The following is a 21,541-nucleotide window of genomic DNA, read 5'->3' as shown; positions in this document are numbered from 1 at the left end:
TTTTTTTTTTTTTATGTCATAAAACAGAGAGGGTGATGAACTGAATGTCCATCCTCTGAAGGACTCTCAGCCGAGGTCTGCTTTGATCTTCTGGATCCCAGTGTTGCTTTCAGGCCTCCCAGCAGGTCGTTGAAATACAGGCTCTTTCCTTTTGCCTCTCCCCTGATCCACGAGTTTTCCCATGCTTCTTCCCTTTTTTGTTTGTTGACATCCTAGAAATGGAGATGTAAACACTGGAGTTGAGTGTGGGCTGAGGGGTTCAAAATCTCCCAGCTGAGGTTTTCTAAAAGGACTGGAGCTGGATGGGATAGTGAAGACAGCCTGTGTGAGGCAGGCTGGCAAGCCAGCGCACTTCTGGTCACCCTGCCTGCTGTAGGTTGGCGTGTAGTCTCTGCAGACAGAAGATACTGCAGTATTGCGCCCTTCCCAGCTTACTATTTCCCAGATGTTGGACATCCACACAACTCTGTGCCTAAATGAGAGGGCTTTCTCCCTTTGGCAAGTGCTGAGTGGTAGCTTGTGCAAGGGAGCGCTGAAGGCAATGTCTGTTGCAGCTGTCTCTTCCCAGAAGTGGAGAGTGATTTCCCTGGGAGCCCTCAGTACTGCTGTGCTGGTCAGAGCTGGGCAGTGACAACAGGTCCCTTTGCAGGCATTCCCGGAAGCGCTGGGAGAACTTCATCCACAGTGAGAACAGACACCTGGTCAGCCCTGAAGTCCTAGACCTCCTGGACAAGCTCCTGCGATACGACCATCAACAGAGGCTGACTGCCAAGGAGGCGATGGAACACCCCTATTTCTGTGAGTCTGCGGAGGAGCTGGGGCCAGCTGGGCTGGAGAGAGGGTCTTGTGTTGGGGAGGAAGTTTCGGCTCCCCACTCAGCAAAAGCCTTGGCAGGTCTGTGGGGTTTTAAAGGCAGTTTCTCTGGAAGGGTTTGCCAGGGTGGAGCTTCCGCTTTATTAAATGCCGTTTCCTCTTCCTGCCTGGTCTGTGTCTCCTGCAGATCCAGTGGTGAAGGAGCAGTCCCAGCCCAGTTCAGAAAACGCTGTGCTCTCCAGTGGCCTGACAACAGCACGATGAAGACTGGAAAACGACGGGTAATTCAAGATGTTTACAAATAAAAGCAAAACCTTCGGTCACACAGTGAAGGGAAATGAACCAAGGACCCCCCCCCCCCTTTCCCTCCCCTTTATACTCGGCAGAAATCTAACCTTGGGGGGGGGGTCATAAACCTCAGTTCCTCTCTGGTGGTTGTGGTTAATGTAACTCTAACCCTGTGGTACCAAAGCCCTGGGCAAATGGTCTTGCAAGAGTTAAACATGTAGTGATATCCCCAGGGCTCAACATGACTGATTCTGGTTCACATCTCTATGGATCCTTCTCTTCCTTCTCAGTCCGGTCTTTCCCACCATGCTGGTGGGGACAAATTGGCCATTCCACCATCAGCCCTTAGCATGCCTCTTTCTAAACATGCCTTTCTGACTTGTAGACTCTGGGTGAACCAAATTCAGGCTGGGGGTCAGCAGGTGCAACTCTGCTTTGAGGTCCAAGTCCTACTGCTCACTCTGGGCTTGAATTTGGCCCTTGAATTCCAGTTTTAATTGCAAATGCCAGGGAGTTAGGGGGAGAGGGGAGGTTTAACAAAAAAAAAAAAACAACAACCCACAAACCCAGCAGCATCTCAGGATTGTCTGGAACATTAAAACTAAGGCACTGAGCTGAGTTGCTGGGGAGAGGTGAGATCCCCCCTCCAGGTGTGTTTGACAAAGGCTCACTCTGAAAAGAAACTAATAGACCTGCTTTGGAAACTTGTGAATGTGAGGGCTGCTTTTGTGACAGAAGAGGGGAGGGATTATCCAGACTTTCCCACTGAGCTCAGGAAAGTCAGAACTCCCAAGACTTCTTGTGATAGGTGTGCAACCACGTGTACCTCATGACGTGGCTCCCATGAGAATTCGTGCCAGACGCAGACTTGTGCCAGAGCACAGCTCTGGCATGGTTCAATCCGGCACCGCAGGACGGAGAAGCAGAATGGAGGCCTGGGAGGAGAGCACAGGGAGGGGAAGGATCGGCAGACAGCGGCGTGGTCTGCTGGGGGAGAGGGCTGTGCAGCTCCTGGTCCGGGACTTGGGATCCCACATAGTGTTTTAACAAAGTCAGCCACTTGTTGAATTCTGGGGTGCCGATTCTGTTGCGGGGGGTGGGGGGTTCGTCTTGCGGGTTCTTTCATCAGATCCCTCGATGGCTTTATAGCCCCACGATTCACAGTTGCCTCCTCTACTTGTTCTGTGTGTAATTTCATCAAGTGGTTCTGGTGATGCTCAAACCTAGAAGCTGGAGATAGTGTTTTCCCACCAGCACCTAAACACAGAATTTCCTTCTGCGGCATTGTTGAAATAGTTAATTTTTTATAAGGTTGCAATGTTTCTATTTGAAACATCTGTTTACATTCCATATTCCAATAAAGTTCTATTGACATCGATAGCAGGTCAATCCATTTGTATAATTCACTGAAACCAATAAATATCTATACGTCTGAACGTCTGCTGTCTCAAATCTGTGGGATAGCCAGAAAGAGAAAGAGTTCGGGTTGGCTTTTTCTACCCCGCCTCTTCTGAATATTTTGGGATCTCTTTAGTTATTGGTTGCAGTCTTTCACGCCATCAGCCGTGAGAGTTTTGCTGTCCTCTGTGGGGCTGCAGGGCAGGCGTGAGGTGTCGGTGCATCGTGGGAGGCAGCGCTTGTGGTACGTGGGACTCGAACAGCCAGTGCCCAGGTGCTGGTCTCAGACTGTCACAGACGTGTAACATGTCACTGATGTGTGGCTGGAAGCCGTGGATTCGCCATGCGTGTACCCACATGCTTATCTCCTCGCAGCCCAGGTGGATGCCTTTCTCTGAAGGTGTGCTCCTACCCCAGGAAGTGACAAGTGCATGAGCTCCATTATCGGTGGCCAGGCTGAGGAGCTGTCTGACGTTGGTGATGCTGCCACGCTGCGGGGCCCTCACTAACCTGAACTCTCCTGCAGATGCTGCTTAAGTCTTCAGCAAGTGTTCCCAGCCCTCTGACCTTCCCTCTGCCCTGCCTCCGGGCTGCCTGACCTGAGGGACATTGAGGTCTCTTGTGTTCTTAAGCTCTGCTGTCACCAGTAGGGGCAGCTTCGGGATTTTAACATCAGATTCAGAACTGCTTTTAAACAAGTATTGAATTGGAAGTCAGGAGTGGACATTTCTCATAGTCTACCCAAGCTGCTGTGCTCCAGAGTTGCCTGTCTTCTAGCTCTCAGGTGTTGGCCAAGGCAGAAGAGGCATGAAGAAGAAGACAGTTCCTTGGAGGAAGTTCCATAGGTGAAAGATGTTAATGGTTACATATGATGCTTGACAGTGTCCAAACCTGATGGAGAAGTTCCAAGGTGATGCTTCAGGAAGCGCTTCAGGAAGCAGCAGTTCTGTCCCTCTGAACTATGGACAGAAATGCTTTCTGGGAACATTCAAGCAGAGGAAAAGAGATGCCTTCCTTAGCAGGGGGTCCGAAACAGATATCTTTCCCTGGTTGCATTGACCAGAGAGGCAACAACAACCTGCCCTGAATCTCCCCATGTCCCTACACTGGTTTTAGGGCACGAAAAGCTGTGACCCGTTCCTCCAGAGGGAAATAAGTGGTTTTAGCCTATGGAGCCTCCCGACTACCACTCCTGTGATGGTGCGTACACTTGGCTGCAGCTCAGGCTGGTTCCTCTGTGCTCATCAGCTCTTCTTTCCTCTGGATCTTACCAGAGTGTGGCCCTGCCTGTAGGGACAGCCAGGAGCTGAAAGAGTTGATGTCTCATCCCTAGGAAGGGAGGAGTCCGGGTAACACGCAGCCTTGTACCCTTTCTCCTGCATCTGGCAGGCTGCTGCCACGCTGTGCAGGAGAGCCCTGGTGTGTCCTGGCCTTTCAGCTGGCATGGCCCTAGGTTTCTGGCAGAGGTGGTGCCTCTTGCAGTGGTGTTACATAACGGAGGCCATTAGCAGGGCTAGAGGTGTTTGAGGCAGCAGAGGGAGACACTGCAGGAGGTTGGGGAGAGAAAAAAAAAATGAACTTGTGTCTGGCTGCCTGTGAAAGCACTGCCTTGCTGGACTGCAGCTCTCCCTTGCCTTGCTCAGCCCTGCTTTCCCTGCTCGCCCTGCCGCCTGTTCTAAAGCAGGCTGAGATCCCTGCTGTCCCCGTGTCCTGGGGGTCAGTGGATCGGATGGCTGGGCCTGGCTGGGAGCGGTGTGGCATGGCATGACGTGGGGCAGAGCACCTGCCCATCTCCTCGCCACCAGGGCCAGAGGAGCTTTTTGTTGTGCAGGTAGCATCCTGCAACACTCACTTCCCTCCTCCTGTCTCTCCCCAGGTCCGGTGCTGTTGCTCCCAATTTTCCATAAGCAGAATGAGAACCGTTACCGGCGCGCGTAGAGTGACGGCGGGCAGACTGTGCAGCCCGGGCAGGGCTGAGTGGGGCAGCGTGCCTGGCTGGATGGCACTCACCTTCTTATGAACACAGCCCTTCTGTCCAAGCGTAAAAGGTTCTTCTGCCTTTGGTTCCCTGTTGATCTCCTCCTGACCCAGAAAGCACGGAAACGTGAAGGTTGTGCAAAGCGGTTGTTGGTTAGTCGTTCCTTCCTCCACCTCCACTCTCCCGGCTGTTCCCCCTCCCAGCCTCTGACGGACTGTGGTTAGCCAGCTTGCCCCAGGCTCTGCCAAGGTCTGGGGGTGGCAGGGGATGTATCATCGTGATGGACGGTTCTATATTATAATTGAAAGAATTCTATATTGTTGAATAAAAGTTTTAAAAGAAGCACATGAGGAGTATTCAGTGAGGAGGGAGCCCTGGGGGGCAGGACCAGCTGTGCTGAAGGATGCCTGCAGCAAAAGCCTTTCCCTGTGGACTGCCAGGGTGGGCTCAGCAAGGAGAGCATGAGCAGCTGGTAGTACAGTCTCCGAGAGCAGAGGCAAAAGGGGCCACTTGACACCTTTAGGAGCATTCCTTCTCAGACCCCCATGCTCTTCTGGAGGTGCCTGTCTGGATGGCAGACTGGGTTCTGATGCTGGTACCCACTTCTTCCAACCCACGGGGCTAGTTCTTGGCTGTCACAGCACTCCAGGAGCTCCCTTCTCTTCCTCTGTCCCGGGCTGAGACTCTCCTCCTCCTCCCTCTCAGCGCTGCCACGGCAGGCAGCCTTCACTTCTAAGCCAGTGTTGAGGGCTGGATGTTAACTTGAACTCTGAACTACTTGAAACTCTTGTCTAATCCTTCTACTGGACTCTATACGTGGTCATTTCTCTTGTCTTGCCCCACTCCTTCACTCCCCGTGTGTTTTTTCCTCTGTGCCCCAGTAACTGAAGGTTCCCAGGCTGAAGAGACCTCTAAAACAAGGCTCTGTATGAAGGTCAGACCCAGGGTCCCAGGAGGGGACTTTGGGTAAGGTGAACCATGGGTGGGAAAGGTGAACCATGGGTCCTGCTGGCACAGGAGCACACAGTGCTGCTCTGTGCTGTCCCTGTGCAGCAGCTGAGGTGGAAATACAGGAGCTGGCCTTTGCATGAAGCCTGTGAGTAGCTGTGGAAATTTGCCACCACTCTTCTCATGGTATCACATTTGGACGTGTGCTGGCATGGAGTCAGACGTGGATGTGTACCTGATGGTATGTGGTAGGTAACCTTGACGTAAACAGTACAGGTAAGTTCAAGTCAGTTCCTAGTGATAGCCCTCATACGCAAGGTAGTGAAGGGCTGTGCTGATCTACATAATTAACTCAATTTACTTTTATAGAGTCACAGAATAGTTAAGGTTGAAAGGGACCTCTGGAGGTCATCTGGTCCAACCCCTCTGCTCAAGCAGGGACACCTAGAGCAGGGTACCCAGGGCCATCTCCAGACAGTTTTTGAAGATCTCCAAGGAGGGAGACTCAACAACCTTTCTGTGCAACCTGTGCCAGTGCTCCGTCACCCACACAGCACAGAAGTGCCTCCTGATGTTCAGAAGGAACCTCTTGTGTTCCAGTTTGTTCCCAGTGCCTCTGTGTCCTGGCATTGGGCACCACTGAAAAGAGCCTGGCTCTGTCTTCGCTGCACTCTCCCTTTGCAGATTCTGACGAGGTTACCTACCAAGTTGGCCAAGGGAAGCCAGTAGATGTGACTTTTCATTTTTAGCAAAACTTTTGAAACTCTCTCTTATAGTATCCTTCTAGACAAAATGTCCCTGAAAAAAAGCGTGTCCCTGCAGGGAACAGCCCATTGCAGTGTCTGTCTGAGGTCTACATGTGTTAGGGAGAAGGAGCACCACAAGCTCCCACTGGGCCATGGTCCCTGCAGCATGGTGGTGGTCTTGTGTGGAGCCAGGAGTTGACACTGATGATTGTTGTGGGTCCCTTCCAACTCAGGATAGTTTATGATTCTATATAAGAGTGCTATTGCCACTTCATCCATCCCTCTCCTGACACTGCTGGGGCTTGCTTTCCATCCCCACTTGCTGCCTGCCTGCTGTTAGAGAACAGTTGGTCTCTAAAGGATGCTCCTAGTGACTAGCATTTTCCTTTTTTATTCTTGTTGTTTGTCAAAAATAAACTCTTATTTGCCAGCTCATTTCTTGTCTTAGGTTTCTCCAGAGTCAGAAAGGTTTTGTTCATTCTTGCACCTTGCAATGCCACCGTGGGGGCATGTCCCACTTCCTTGACTTTCTCTGACAAAGAGCTCCAGCCCATGCTGGCACTGCCTTCTGCACACACTGCCTCTCCACTCCGCTTTTCTTTTCTGATCCCTTGCTTATCAGCAGCCGAGTTTCCTCTGTTTCCTCCTACAGTGTTCATAGTTCAGCCAGCATGAGGCCCGAAGTCTTCAACAGCCTTCATCCAAGTTCCTTCAGCATCCAAAGCTGCTTACACACCTTGCCTTCCTGTGTGTTGTGGCTGTGCATTTCCTTCCTAATTCCCTTTTTGGTTTCCTCATTACAGCAGCCCTTCACCCAGTCCCACTCCCAGAGGAAAATCCAAGCTGGGGGAGATGGCTGGCGTCATCTGGGCAGATTCCAGGGTCCCATAGTCCTCGCAGAAGTCATTGCTTTGCTCTTGTTTTGCCATGCAGTGAAGGCTTTTGGCTCACAGAGGTACCAACTGAATTTGGTTCTGGATTTACAGTCTGAGCACTATCCTTTCAGCAGGCCCACTGGGACATGCAGCGCTAACAAACTGCTCTGCTCTCCAGCGATGGCTTATGCTGAGAGGGCATTGGCCTTGGTTAGGATTTCCCAGGCCATGAACCCGGAGCGTGTGCCCCAAGGCAAGCACAGGCTTGCTGATACTAGAGAGAGCTGCTATGTTTGGCTCCAGTAACTGCATCCAGCCATGTGAAGCTTCAGAGGAGAAACATTTCAGGAGTTTCCTGAAGATCTTATTCCTCTGAAGGCATCAGATTGCTGGGAACTCTGAAGGGCAGGAAATGCTTTAGTGGACAACTATTTTTGGAGCTGCTCACTTCTTGGACCAGATTGTTCTCTTAAAAGGGGGCTTTTCCTCTGTGTACTCCCCAAAATTCAGTTCCTCTACACCCTGGGAATGAGGAATGGGGCAGGAAGGAATGTCAGCACCTTGCTAGTGATCTTCCAGGTGGATAACATCAGCGTGCAAGTCCCATCAAAATACATCTCCCAGAGACCGCTTTCTGAATGCCGGCCTTGGCTGTTAATTTGTGTTGACTTCCCATTATGCTAACATGCCATCTTTGTTTCTGCCCTCTCCTTCGGCCTGCACATGCCCTAAGGAAGGAGAGACGACAGGTATTATTTTTCTTCAGAATTTACTTAGAAATAGAGACAATTTGAAACTGCAACATATTCCACGTACATCCCTTGCAGCAAAACACGACATTAAAATGGTAAGTGGAGAGCATGTGAATGAGCAGGCTGTTCAGGAATGACAGCTGGATATTTGTCCCAGTTGTCTCTTACCATCTAATTAAGGGAACAAGTTATTTAATCATGTACTCCATACAGTGTACTCCAAACCATTGACAAGGTATAGCTGATAATTTCTAAATCATGCCTTGCTTTTATGTGCTCTACTTGTTTGTGTAAGAATTAACAGCCTGATAGTGTGGAATTGTAAACGGAGGAGAAAGCACTGCTATCCCAGGTGCTACAAGGGACTGTACATTTGACACAGTCGGAGCATTTGTGGCCCAAGGGAGAGACAAGCACAACTGGCAAAGGATGTGATCACCAGTGGGATTTGAAGGAGGTATTTTGTAGCAACAACAGCTATCCAGGGCCCTGGAGTTAAACAGCACAGCTATCAAACTGATGCAGGATGATAAATTGTATGCTATTTAGTGTCTGTGCATTGCAGGTAGACGCTATAGCCATTATTTCAGCAGGTAGAAATGTAATATAGTTCTGTTTAAAAATGCAATTTCTAGCTCAAGCTGTCCCTGTTAAGCCTCTTCAGTTGTGCAAGGCTCTGTCTATATGTAAAAGCATTTTCACAACAGTAAAGTTGTACATCAGCCTCCCCTGACATTGGCAAGGCACCGCATCTTATCCCAGTTCAGAAAAAGACAAAAACGTTTCTTTGTAGTCATTCAGTAAGACCCAAGAGTTGTTGATGGCTCCCTTATCTCAGAGCATGACGATGGACACAATCCAACAGCTAACACTTCCCACTGGAAGCTAGGCCAGAGCTGAAAGCAATAACAATTTAAAAGGAGTACGTAAACAGCATGAAAAAATAGGGTTATACAATGTAAGCTGACACGTCTTGCTCGTGCTCAGATAAGGATTGCTTCTGAAGATGAAATGGATTTGGCTCTTGTCTTTGTGCCTTAGAGATTTCCTGAACAAATAAATGGTACCTTGGCAGCCAGACAGCACAGACACTGCAGGGATAGGACTCTACCCACCCATGTACTCCTGTGCAAGTGGTTTCATAAAACCTGACTGCAGAGGATTTTGCTCATCAGCATCAGTGAAGGGTAGTGGCACCATTTTGGCTTAAGCAGAGACAGCTGGTGAAGGGCAGAGAGGGAGAATCCCTTGCTCTTGCATTCAGCCACATCGCGTCACCTGTTCCCTACACTCATGGGAAGACACTTTGCGCTCTTGCCTCCACTGTTACTTTGGAAAGTCATTTATGCCTTGGTTTTGGTGCCTGTCTCTGCATGCACTGAGCTGGGTACTTCTGCAGATGCCAGTGGCCCCGGGCAGACTGCCCGCAACCCAACAGAGAGCATAGTCCTTCAGTGGCCGTGCCGTCCATATTCCTAGACCCAGGAGATGGAGCTGCTCTAGAAGGGCAATGATGCCTCTGTCCATTAACCCACAAATCCAGGCCACCAGGTGGCCACGGGTCTGCACATGCCAGCACAAACAAGCCAGCCACTGGAGCTGCTGGCTCGGGGAGGAGACCTCTGCGCGGCCCAGAGCACCAAGCAGAAGGTGGGGTCTTTGTGGTGATAGATAGCGCCGCTGCTGCTGCTGTGTTTGAGAGATTTCCTTCCCTGCCTGCCTTCCTCCTGGTCTGCCTCATGACAGGTGTCTCTGGTGTCAGTGGGTGGACCCGACGATCTCTTGAGGTCCCTTCCAACCCTACAATTCTGTGATTCTGCGATTTCCACACCACGATGGAGCAATGTTGGAGCAGGTCCAGAGGGCCACAAAAATGTTGGAGGACCCTCCTGTGAGGAGAGGTTGAAGGAGCTGGGGTTGTTTAGCCTGAAGAGGACGCTTTGGGGAGACCTTGTGGCAGGCTTTCAATAAATAAAGGGGGCTTATAAGGAAGACAAGAAGTCTTTAGCAGAGCCTGCAGTGACAGGACAAGGGGCACTTTAAACTAAAAGAAGGTAGATTTAGAGGGGATATAACAAAGAAATTTTCACGATGAGGGTGGTGACACGCTGGGACAGGCTGCCTAGAGAAGAAGCGGATGCCCCGTCGTTGGAACTGTTCAAAGTTGGGTCGGACGGGGCTTTGAGCAACACGGTCTGGTGACGGCAGAGGGTTGGACTGGGTGCCCTTCAAGGGTCCCTTCCAACCCAACCCAGCCTGCGATCCTGTGACAACAGCGGCCCGAAGAGCCGCCTGAGGGAACGCCGCCAGGAGAGACCTGCAGGAGGCTTCCCCGGCAGGCGCGGGGTGTGCGGGTGTCCCCGCAGCTCCCGAAGGGCGGCACCACCCCCGGCACCCCACCCCCGGCACCGCCACCCCCGGGGGGGGCGAACGCCGGGCCCCGCGCCCAGGCCGCGGCCCCGTTGCCCCGGCAGCGCCGCCCCCGGAAGCGGCGTTGCGCGGGGAGCGGAGCCTCGGGGATCGGCGGCGCCGCCACCCGGCAGCACCGGCCCCGGCCCCGGCCCCGATCCCGGCGGCGCTGCTGCTGCTGCTGCTGCTGCTGCGTCCCTGCGCGGAGCGGCGGCCCCGGCCCCGCCGCCATGTTCAAGAACACGTTCCAGAGCGGGTTCCTCTCGGTGCTCTACAGCATCGGCAGCAAGCCGCTGCAGATCTGGGACAAGAAGGTGCGGAGCGGGGCGGGGGCGGCGGGGCCGGGGCGAGCCGAGGGCGGCGCTGCCCCTGCGTGCCGCAAACCGGCGGGGTTCCCCCTCCCGAGCCTCGCCGCGTCGCGTTTCCCCCCCCCCCCCCGGCCCGTCCTCGGGGTACCTGCGCTGCCCCCCCCCCCCCCCCCGGCTGTATCCCCCCGCAGGCTCCCCGCTCCCAGGCGCGTTCAGCCCCTCGCGTTCCGGCCTAACCTGGGTCTCTGGTGGCCTGGAAAAGAGCAGAGGCCCCCGCGGCGGCTCGGCGGGGCTGTGTGCTGCCCTGAGAGGGCTGGTGCAGGGACCGAGCGGGGACGGGGACAGGCACAGCCGGCACAGCCTCCTCCCCGCGGGCAGGGAGCACCGGGCTGCCTCGCATGGGCTGGCTGCTCCCATGTGCCTGTCTTAGGGCTTCTGCGTGAACGCCTCTGGCTTTAAAAAGGGGTCGGCAGCTTGTTTGTGCGATGCAAGGCCAGCACGCAGAGGGACGCAGCGTGTCTCCAGCCTGGGTAAAGCCGTAGGCAGCCCGGTCTGGCCCTGCTCTGAGGAGGAGGTTGTGGTGGAGACCTGAAGCAGCATGAACTGCCGTGTGCGTGGTGGCACTACCGTGTCCGTGCAGCTTGTGGGGCGTGCAGCGGGAGCTGGGCTCGTGGGGTTTACATAAGCAATGTCTGTTTGTACACAAGGCCTGACCACGCTGGCCAGAGAAGATTAACGCAGAGTTTGCAGTGCTGTTGCCAAGAGCAGCACCTATGTGTGTGTGTGCAGGCTGCTTTTTGTCACCCGCTGTAGTGCCTCTGTGCAGCCGGTCCTTAGCACCACGGTCACAGCAGCCCCACGCCCTGTGAGCAGCAGAGCCACGCGCGAGTGCTTGTCCTGCTCAGGCCTCTGTCCTCAGGAAGCACCTCTAGCTTGGACCAGCTTCTTGGGAAGACTGCCTTGCTCACAAAGGTGTGGGGTGAAATTGGGGTGGGTTTTCTGACCTCTTTACCTGCGGATGTCAGTGCATTCAGTCTTTCCATTCACTTTTGCATTTAAAATGGGTTGAGGTTGTGGGTTTGTAACAGCTTCGTCGCTGCTGTTCTAACACCCTTGGTGCGTTTACAGCAGCAGGAGGCAAAGGGTGGCGCTTAGGACATGTTGGAGCTGAGAGAGGAGTCCTTGCAGGTCCATGCTTGGCCATCACCTCTACACAGCTCCTCCAGAACCCCAGGTTGTGCTGCGGTTCTGTTTGTTGGGCGGTGCACGGGCTGTGTGAACGTACACCGAGGGAAGTGCCACTGATGGTTTGGGGCTGCCACGCTGCTGAGGAAGCCTCTCCGGCTTGATGCAGGAGTCGCCAGGTCTGCAGCAGCGGGGCAAGCCAGTGTCTGGCTTGGGCAGCGTGCGCTTGCTGGCAGGGCACCGTGCGTGCCGGCGTGCTGGAGGCATGCGGACACAGCCTGTACCCGGGCTGTCCACTGCTGGGCTGGGTGCTTTCACAGCAGGCAAGCATAATGACTGCCAACCGCAGTCCGTATTGGAGAAGTGAGCAGGCCTGAAGTGAGTATGTGATCAAAGGTTGTGAGGATTTTTCCAGTTTTTTATTCATGGGGAAATGATGATCTGTCCGAACACAGACATCCCAAGAATCATACAGCTCTGGCATTTCTACTGGAGAGGGTTATTTGGGGCTGGGGCATCGGGAAGGGGAGAAAACTTGATGGTAATTAATACTACAAAAATGAAGATGAGCCAGCAGTGTGCCCTGGCAGCCAAAAAGGCCAGCCGTGTCCTGGGGTGCCTCAGGCACAGCACTGCTGGCTGGTGAGGGAAGGGATTGTCCTGCTCTGCTCCGCACTGGTGCGGCCTCACCTTGAGGACTGGGTGCAGGTTTGGGCATCAAAATATAAGCACATAAAACTACCAGGGAGCATCCAGAGGAGGGCTACAAAGATAGCGTAGGGTGTGGAGGGCGTGATGCTTGAGGAGCCGTTGGAGTCCCTGGGTTTGCTCAGCCCAGGGCAGAGCAGGCCGAGGGGAGGCCTCATGGCGGCCTGCAGCTCCCTCACGAGGGGAGCGGAGGGGCAGGCGCTGAGCTCTGCTCTCTGGGGACAGCGACAGGACCTGAGGGAGCGGCATGGAGCTGGGACAGGGGAGGGTCAGGCTGGGGGTTAGGGAAAGGTTCTTCACCGTGTTGGGGGTTGGGCACTGGGACAGGCTCCCCAGGGGAAGCGGTCACGGTACCCAAGCCTGTTGGTGTTCAAGAAGCGTTTGAACAGTGCTTTAACATATAATTTGATCTGCAGACGTATGGTTTGATTTTTAGGTGGTCGTGTGTGGAGCCAGGAGTTGGACTCCATTGAGTCTTTGGGGGTCCTTTCCATCTCAGGCTAGTCTATCATTCAAGGATCTCTGCTGTTTAAGTTGAGCAAGGCTGTTTCTTGGCTGGTGTGGATCCAGCCAGCAGCAAAAGTGTGTCCCTGCAGCGAACAGCCCATGGCAGTGTCTGTCTGAGGTCTGCATGTGTCAGGGAGAAGAATCACCACAAGCTCCCCCTGAGCCATGGTCCCTGCAGCATGGTGGTGCTCTGTTGGCACTTCAGCCCTCTTCTGCCGCTGCTGGGCATGCCTCCCACCCCCACACGTCCTAATGTGGCCTTTCTTGTCTTTGCAAAATTATCAGCAGATGGTGATTTCCCCCCCAGTCCTCCCAGTGAAAAACGTGGGGAATCTGAAGCCTTTGTGACATGGGGAAAGCATGTCAAGCATGGCTTGTCTGGCCCTTGTAGGACACCCACCACTTGCCTTGATGGAGGCAGTAGGATGTGAAGGCTTCTTCATTTGACTAGAGGCTGAAGCAGGGCACTAAGAGCCTTGCTTTGCTGTGCCGCGTGAGAGTCCATAGTGTCCCTCTATGGGGCCAGATACGGTCCTGCCCTCCTCCCCCTTTTCCCCACAGCATGTAAGCTCTGGGCAGGCCCTGGCAGTGAGACCTGTCGAGCCCCATCCCTCCCAGCCATCAGCGTCCTGCCCCAGGGCCCTCCGGCAGCACCACCGAGGCTGCCTTCCTCTGCTGCTGAGCCTCTCCTGGAGACCCGTCTGTGAGTGAGAGGGTTTCTGTTTGCCTTTTGTGTGGAGCTCAGAGCCCTCTGTTTGTTCCTGCAGCGTCCTGCCACCGTTGTCCCTCAGCCAGCGTGTGGAGACACGCTTGCCGATCTCCAGGAGACCCGCTGATGCTTTTCCGCAGAGCAAAGGGGAATGGCTTGATGGAGCTTATCAGACCTATCAATCCTTGTGCGGACTTTCCGTTTGTTCTGCTGGCAAGTCAAGGCAGAATATCATAGCAATTTCAAATGCTGCTGGGAGGATGCGAGGTCAGCCAGCGTTCGATACCCACCTGAGCACCAAATGAGTGTCCTGCCACCGGGATGCAGATAGCAATTTCCCTGATGGACGTGGTGGGGGTTGAGAGCTCCTTATCACAGTGTTATCAGGGACTCTTGCAGCCCTTCTGACTCGGTAATGTGGGCACCCTCCTTTGCTTCCCTCACACGGCGTCTTCGTCTGGGTGGCCCCAGATTTCTGCGCCTGGAGTGCAGCGGTCGGCACCGCTCGCCGCCCCCCGGGTCTGCGTGCGCCAGCAGCCAAGCCGGGCAGCCTCTGCTCCTGCCTCTTGTTCTGCTGCCTCTCCTCGCCTGCCGTGGCTGGTGGCGATGGCGCCAGCCATGTTTCACAGCTGCTGGTGTGGCTCCAGCCTCGCACAAGCCCATCATCATCTGATGGCGATGGCAGCAATTCGGGAGCAAGCCTCCAGAGGTCGGCCTTGGACCGTGCCGCTCTGGCTTGCTCTCCTTTGGCCTTTGTTACCTTGGCCGAGTGTGGCTAGCAGCAATGACAGCTGTAGGAGATTCGTGTGTTAAGAGACAATGAATTGTCTGGAGCTGCTGCTCCCTTTAAACCCTGAGAGGTTCGGGATACACATCTGTGAAATGAGCTTTTTCAGCTTGTCCTTAGACAGCACGTAACTTCCTGGTTATCCGAATTCAGAGGAAACGAAGGAATTTTCTGTCCTAAGAAGGCTACTACCCTTTCTACCAGCTCCAAAAATCCACCTTCGTAGACTTAAGGCAGCTAGAAAATAATAGCCAAGTAGAGATGTGGAGTGTTGTGTTTATCTTTTTAAAATTTCTGAAATCAGACCATTCTGCCTCGCTGTGAGGTAGAGGAAAGCCCCTCAAGATGGGGGATATCACAGAGCCGCTACTGGGAGTATCTCCTCTCTTTTCTGTTTCTTTCATCCTCTTTCTGGCCGTGCTGAGGAAGAAGAGTTGCTTCTTTTCATTGTCTCTGTAATCTGGGGAAGGGAAGCCTTCCACAGGCTGGGGAAGGGAAGCCTTCCACAGGCTAAGGAAGGCGACCAGGTGGCAGATGGAAGCACTGCTGAGTAATCAGTTTAAAGCATGTTTAGCTGTACTGTTACTGGCCTTCCCGGAGAAGTCCAAGCTCGAACCTTCTTGTGCATGGAGCCATAGGCTACCCCTGGTGAAAGCTGTCCTGCACGGCGCGGAGGCAGCCTTTGTTCCATGCTGCTGTGTCGTGCTTGGGCAGGGTTATTTCCTGGTGTTAAGTCAGCATGCTACACCCCTGTGGGTTACAGGATTTAACTTCCTTTATGCTAGTTACCGCTTATAATAGAGAGAGGTACATGGGGCTTCTGCTGGGCTGATGATTTAGGGGAAAAAAAAAAGGTGCTGGCGCAGGTAAGGGGGAGAGTGGAAAAAGGCATGGAGTCCAGATCTTGTGTGGTTGTTTTTTCCTGAACAGACTTATAAACCCCCAGGTGCTGCATTTGATGCAAAGGTTTTGATACGGTTTCCCTGTGAGGATCCTCTCTCTGAGCTTAATGCTTTCTGGAAGCATTTGCGTGGGCTCAGAGCAGGGTTGAGAGCAGTCTGGCTGGACAAGCTGCACTCCGGCACTTAGCAGCAGGGGTTGGGTGATCCAGGCTGAGATTTCATGAAACCACTTAGTGGTTTCTCTGAGCCACTAAGAGGCAGGCAGGGAGGTGGGCTGCTTCAGCGCTTCTCTCTCTTCCAGCAATGTGTGCAACATCACCCAGGTAGGTCCCTATGAAGAAATGAACTTTGAAGATAAATGGCCAAACTTGTAAATCATTTTGTGGCTCCCGACTGGAACCATCCCATTAGAAGCTTAATGTATCCTGAATATTAGCGGTGGTGATAGGTGCTAAAGAAATTAATTTGTGAAATTGGAAGGAGATGCAATTTGCTGATCTAGCATTGAGGAAGGCTTAATTAGCAAAAGTACCTTTTAAACTGAGATTAATTTGATGGGAAGAGAGCTGCTTCGTTAAAGAAATAAATCCTTAGGCCCTGGGATTCAGCTATCTTGCTTGTGGAGAAAAATAACTTTGTGTTGGCTCCTGGTTCCTGCCTGGCCTTCCTGAGCTCTGTGGGGAGCTGGCTGTGCCCCTTAGCAGAGCAGACGATGGCTCTGTGCTCGTGTGCTCTGTGTTTGTCAAGAGTTTGACCCAAGCCCACGCCTGGTCCTGCATTTCCGCAGAGGCAGCCGGCTGTGCCCAGCAATAGGCTGAGGCCCTGTGGTGGCTGGTGGCTGCTGGACGCTCCCTTTGCTTGCATCTGTGCTGCCCATGCTTGCTTTTACCCCTTATCGTATCGCACTTTGGATTGCTCTTGCTCTGACATTGTTCCTTTTGTTTGTTTGGGCGTTTTACATGAGGCTTGAGTCACTTGTGTTCACTGTAGCATGGTTGAATAAATTCATGTCTTGCACTCAGTCTTCGTGCAGCCACAGGCTCTGCCTTGGGGGCCTGGCGCTTTGGGGTGGTGATCAAATCTTGGAAACAGAGATGTCCAGGGCAGTAGGAGCCAACTGAATATAGAGGGGTCTTCCCAGCATCTTTTTCCCCTTGTCCATGTGTCTCTTGATTTCTCTCTTGAATAATGTCTAACCCGCTTCTCTTTCAGGTGCGCAATGGCCATATCAAACGAATCACCGATAATGACATCCAGTCACTGGTGCTGGAGATTGAAGGAACTAATGTCAGGTAGGAGAGGGCTGCTTCTGCCCTAGCGTGCCCTGGGGGCTTGGTCCTGAAGCTGAGTGAAAGATGTCGGTGCCCAGCAGACATTTCTTCAGGCTCTACCATGGTCTCTTTGTCCGTAAACTGAAGGAAATAATCTGGGGTCAGATCGCTGCTGCCTCTCTGGCAGCGTACCGTGCCTCTGAGAATCACAGAGGGTGAGGCTGACAGGGACCTCTGGAGGTCATCTGGTCCAACCCCCTGATCCAGCAGGGCCACCCAGAGCAGCTTGCCCAACACCATGTCAGATGGATTATGAAGACCTCCAAGGAGGGAGACTCAACAACCTCTCTGGGCAACCTGTGCCAGTGCTCCGTCACCTGCACAGCACAAAAATGCTTGCTGAAGTTCAGAAGGAACCTCCCGTGCTCCAGTTTGTCCCCATTGCTTCTTGTCCTGGCACTGGGCACCACTGGAAATAGCCTGGCTCTGTCCTCTCTGCACCCTCCCTTCAGGTATTTATAGACATTGATGAGATCCCCCTGAGCCTCCTCTTCTCCAGGCTGAACAGACCCAGCTCTCTCAGCCCTTTCTTTTAGGAGAGGTGCGATGCAATGACCTCTTCCTGGATATACTTGTGGAATTCCCTGTCATCCTCAGTGGGACTGAAGGGAGAGTCCTTTTATTTTTCCATCACTTGGGAACAAATGATGTATTTGGTACCTGGTTCCCACTCAGTACCAGTTACTGAGAAAGCAGCCCTCTGCCTTCTGTATCTTTATTGTCTGAGGCCTGCTCTGCTGCTCTTCACGTGTGACAGCTGCTCCTGACAGCAGAGAGGAGGGTCAGAGGGAGATTTCTGAGGCAGATAGCTTATGTTGCTTCACTTAGCCACCTTGTCCCCACCAACTGGGGAGGAAGATGGGGGCTCCTCCGTTAGCAGGCTCCGCGTCCCCGCAGCCGCGGGCTGTTTTGGAGCAGGGTGCTCCTTATAAGGGAGCAGAGACTCCTCTCCTGCAGGCAGGCTGCGCCAGCGCTGCTCTTCCTCCCAGGATGTGTTGATACAGAACTTGCCAGACATGACGTCTACTTGTAGGGCTTGTGACCTCTGTCTTCCCAGCTATATACAGCACACAGGGCTTCTGCTGTGCTCTGGGGAGCTCTACCTTCTCGGGTAAGGGGGTTGTATTAAGAAACAGTGCTGACATAGCCTTGAAATGAGGGAGGTGAAGCCATTCAAGAAGGTGTTTCCCGAACTGGGTGGGAAAAGCTGGGTTTGAAATGCCGTCTTTGGGCCTTTTAGCTTGTTCTCCCTGCAGCTTACCTCTGAAATTGTCCCTCCTGTTACAGAAAGCCCTGATTGTTGCTGAGATCTTATGGTCACAGCTCTGTCTTCCTGCCTGTCCTCCAAGATTGCATTAGGTCAAGTGAAAGTCTTGGGACTTGGGACTGTGTGCTTTGTGCCATGTGAGATCCTAAAGCATTTTTCTGTCCCTCTTAGTACCACATACATCACATGCCCTGCTGATCCAAAGAAGACCCTGGGCATCAAACTACCTTTCCTAGTGATGATCATCAAGAACCTGAAGAAATACTTCACTTTTGAAGTGCAGGTGAGGAGGGCAGAGTGGGGAGTCCCTTCAGGGACTAGTGAGGAAGCTGCCAGGGGGCCTGCGCTCGTACTGGAACTTTGACCCTAGCCGCATGCGGTCCCCAAAGCAGTTGTGCTATCAGGGCTGTACTGGGTCTTCTGCGAACAGTCGCAAGCTCACCTTGTCAAGCCCATCAGTCAGCTCACAAGCGTGACATAGCAGCTATTCCTGAAAGTGGGTCTGTTTGCTGTTAAAAATACTTATGCTGCAAAACGAGGAGGTGAGAGTAGGAGAGCCCCATCTCAGAGACAAGTGGAGCCTGAATCTAGAACAGATGCTGTCTCGGGAGCTGGAGGCCTCTGTCGTCAGGGTCAGCAGCCTTTCTTCGTTGCCCCAGGTGCTGGATGACAAGAACGTACGCCGGCGCTTCCGGGCCAGTAACTACCAGAGCACGACTCGGGTGAAGCCCTTCATCTGCACCATGCCCATGCGGCTGGACGACGGCTGGAACCAAATCCAGTTCAACCTCTCGGACTTCACACGCCGGGCTTATGGGACAAATTACATTGAGACCCTAAGAGTTCAGGTAAGCAGCAGGAATGTCCTACCCGCAGGAACCAACCTGGTAGTCTTCTTGCTAGCTGGGACAGCCTTGCTGGAGGTTGCGAATCCAGGCTTAGCCCCATCTGGTTCCTCCGCCAGTCCAGCTCTTTGCAGAGCTGGGAGAGCAAAGGCACGACTGAGATAGTGGAGGTCTTGATGCTGCCTCATGTCACCAGGCTAGACAGGGATGAAGGAGTCCATTTCCACCTTGTTTCTCTTGCTGGCTGTCAAGAGTCACAGTCCACCTCAAGCTCTCTGCAGTGTGCCATATGTCCTGGGTGGATGCTAGCTTGGACTTAGCTGTGTGCTGCTGTACTGTCCAAGTGTACTGGGCAGCAGTGGGACAGGTGGAAGCACCGTACCAATGCAGGGTGATACGTTCCTTACATACCCCTGGTTAGGCTTCTTTCCTAGTGCAGATGGAGGGACCCTTCGAAGGAAGTCTCAGTGAAGACTGAGTCTCTTGAATCGGAAATGAGGCAGTGTTTGTTCCTGCTGAGGACATGTAACTTGTTTCTTGTGCTAGGGATTCACATTTACTGTGTCCAGTGGCATGTGTTATTTTGAGCATGCCTGTTCCTTAGTATGATGGGAGAGACTGCTGCGGTTCCTGGTGGGGTTACCCTGAGATCAGCAAACAGCCTACCTGGGAAATGTCTGGCTTCTGTCACACCCACGAGGGAGACTGGAGTGACTCCAGCTGGTAGTGGAGGCAGCACAGACTGGACGGTCTCATTCATGACCTCAGATTGGCCCTAGAGAGGGAGCGTTAAAAATGCAGCAGGTTGAGATTTGTCTTCCTTGCTGTTGCTGATACCTGTGGAGAAGCAGAGGTAGGTCCACAGCAAAGAACTCCTTGCTATGAAGCAACCAAGACAGATCTCAGTTGGTAGAGATGCTGGAGGTTGGTCATGCTTCTTGAGACAGCCTCAGTCACTGGAGAGAGCAGCTACCGCAAAGCAGAGGGTGTGGGCCAGTGTTTCTTCTCTTATGTTCTGCTAGATTCAGAGAGTCGGTGAGGCCTCCTGAGAAGGCTTAGGCCAGGACACTTACAGTGGGGTAGCCAAAATAGGTCTCCTTCCTTGCAAAACAAGGAAGGATTTTGGCTGACTGGTTAGACTTTGGTCCACATAACAGCAAGAAGAGCTGGCGTGCTGTGGCATGTTGTCCCCATACCTGTAGCCTGGGGAAGAGTGGAGCTGCTAGGGGGAAAGTAACGGGGGTGCTGGGGCAGGAGAGACAGACCATCTAGCAGCAATGGGCAAGCTGGAAGGACTTAACGGTGGTGCAGGCTGCTGAGCCGAGGAATCCACACTGCTGCGTGACTGCAAAGCTGGATGTGGAGGAAAAAGGACTCATTCTCTTTACTTTGACTCTTAGATACATGCCAACTGTCGCATCCGACGGGTGTACTTCTCGGACCGGCTGTACTCTGAGGATGAGCTCCCAGCTGAGTTCAAGCTGTATCTGCCTGTCCAGAACAAGGCCAAGGTGAGCTAGCTATGGGCAAGGAGGGCAGTAGCAGCAGTGGGGCCAGGCTAGCATTAATCCTTTCCCTGCTGCCTGTACAATCCAGAATTTATTCTAACAGCAGAGTTGTCACCAGCTTTGGCCTGCAGCCAAGGAGCACCCTCTTTGTTTCCAGGACGAGCAGTCTGTCTGGTGGCTTGCTGAGTGGCTTTCCTGCCAAAGCACGTGGAAGTTGTCATTCCCATCTAGGAGCAGAGAGAACTGTGCAGCTGCTCCCCGTGTCCTTTCAGTTCGTGTTGAAGGACGCTGGACAGAGTGGCAGCCTCCCAGCATCTCTCTTTAGCTTTTGCCCGTGACTCAGCACGGTGCCTTTGCTATTCGCAGCTCGCTGCAGCTCCGCCCTTGTCTTCCAAGGGTGGTGGGGCTGCAGGGTGGGTAGGGGATAGACAAGCCTGTGGCTGCCCGGCAGGAGGAGATGCTGAGTTCTGCGTTCCCAGTGGCAGGACAGGAGTCCTCGGTGTACTGGCAGCAGTCTTGAGGCTCTGCAGAGATGCACCTCCTTTGCCAGGGCCAGGCTGTCCCAGTGCAGATGCTTGTTTTAGCAGGGAAGATTCCTTGGCAGGATCTCAAGGATCTTGGGTGCTGATCTTAGTGGAAGGTGGAGGCAGTGTTAACAGTAGGCAACACCCCTGAGGAATCTATCACTGCCTTCTGGGCTGTCCAGGGAGCTCTGAGCCCTCCCAGTACAGTCTTGGTGTTACTTGTATGTTTAGTGTCCTGTAAGTGTCTTCTTTCTTTTCCCTGCTCTGTCCAGCAATAACACCGCGTTCAGAAGAGATGCGAGAAATATTTGGGATCAACACAAGCAGGTGGAAGAGAAGGCCCTGCTGAAGCAAAGTTTTCGATCGGCTCACCTTGTCTAGGGTAGCTTTGATTCATCTGGTACCCCTCTTCTAGACAGGACACAATTAACCATGTAACAGGTCTGGGACTATGTTGTTGGTGTGCGAGTTGCACAGAATCAGAGTTTTCCTAACTGTTCCTAAAGTGCTGAGCCTAAGCACTGCAAGTGGCATAGTACCTGATCTCATGTTGCACAAAGGTTGCTCAAAGTGGCCCCAGCCCTTTCGAATAAGGGATTCAGTGGGAATTACAGGGTTAAGTGTGCCCTCTTGAAGATACCAACTTTATCTTTCTTTCCTTGTTTTCCATCTCTTATTTTATATATGCTCTAAGTATGGATGTAATACTCGCTCTTGGAAAATTATTAAACATATGACTTTGTTTGTTTGTAA

General features: G+C 53.0%; 2 protein-coding genes and 1 long non-coding RNA gene across 8 annotated transcripts in view; 2 read left to right on the top strand and 1 right to left on the bottom strand.

Annotated features, from left to right (window-relative positions):
- CSNK2A2 (casein kinase 2 alpha 2) overlaps nt 1-4,819 on the top strand; it is a 27,783-nt gene extending 22,964 nt beyond the window's left edge. For 3 of the 5 annotated variants that reach the window (XM_067004539.1, XM_067004540.1, XM_067004537.1), the window contains 2 exons: nt 650-798; nt 1,001-2,537. In XM_067004539.1, the coding sequence (XP_066860640.1) occupies nt 650-798; nt 1,001-1,077 (226 nt within the window). In that variant the 3' untranslated portion in view covers nt 1,078-2,537. Of the gene's footprint in view, nt 1-649; nt 799-1,000; nt 2,538-2,874; nt 3,700-4,375 lie in introns of those variants that run through there. The other 2 variants (XR_010834610.1, XM_067004538.1) reach the window with 2 other exon arrangements.
- LOC125183367 (uncharacterized) lies at nt 1,611-11,172 on the bottom strand. The gene is made up of 2 exons (XR_007165257.2): nt 10,753-11,172; nt 1,611-7,774 (listed from the first exon to the last, which is right to left on the bottom strand). It is a non-coding gene; the product is annotated as an uncharacterized lncRNA (long non-coding RNA).
- CFAP20 (cilia and flagella associated protein 20) lies at nt 10,283-21,541 on the top strand. 2 transcript variants are annotated; one of them, XM_067004542.1, is made up of 5 exons: nt 10,283-10,521; nt 16,526-16,605; nt 18,083-18,194; nt 18,571-18,759; nt 20,157-20,276. In XM_067004542.1, exons 1-5 carry the CDS (start codon nt 10,438-10,440, stop codon nt 20,274-20,276), a joined length of 585 nt encoding a protein of 194 aa, XP_066860643.1. In that variant the 5' UTR covers nt 10,283-10,437. The 2 variants fall into 2 exon arrangements, with proteins under 2 accessions (XP_066860643.1, XP_066860642.1); XM_067004541.1 differs by lacking the exons at nt 10,283-10,521; nt 16,526-16,605 and adding exons at nt 16,638-17,096; nt 21,061-21,541 and having other exon boundaries at nt 20,157-20,267.

Source organism: Anser cygnoides, chromosome 12 (assembly GCF_040182565.1).
Source record: "Anser cygnoides isolate HZ-2024a breed goose chromosome 12, Taihu_goose_T2T_genome, whole genome shotgun sequence".
Taxonomy (NCBI): Eukaryota; Metazoa; Chordata; class Aves; order Anseriformes; family Anatidae; genus Anser; species Anser cygnoides.
This window is presented reverse-complemented; position numbering and strand designations above follow the sequence as displayed.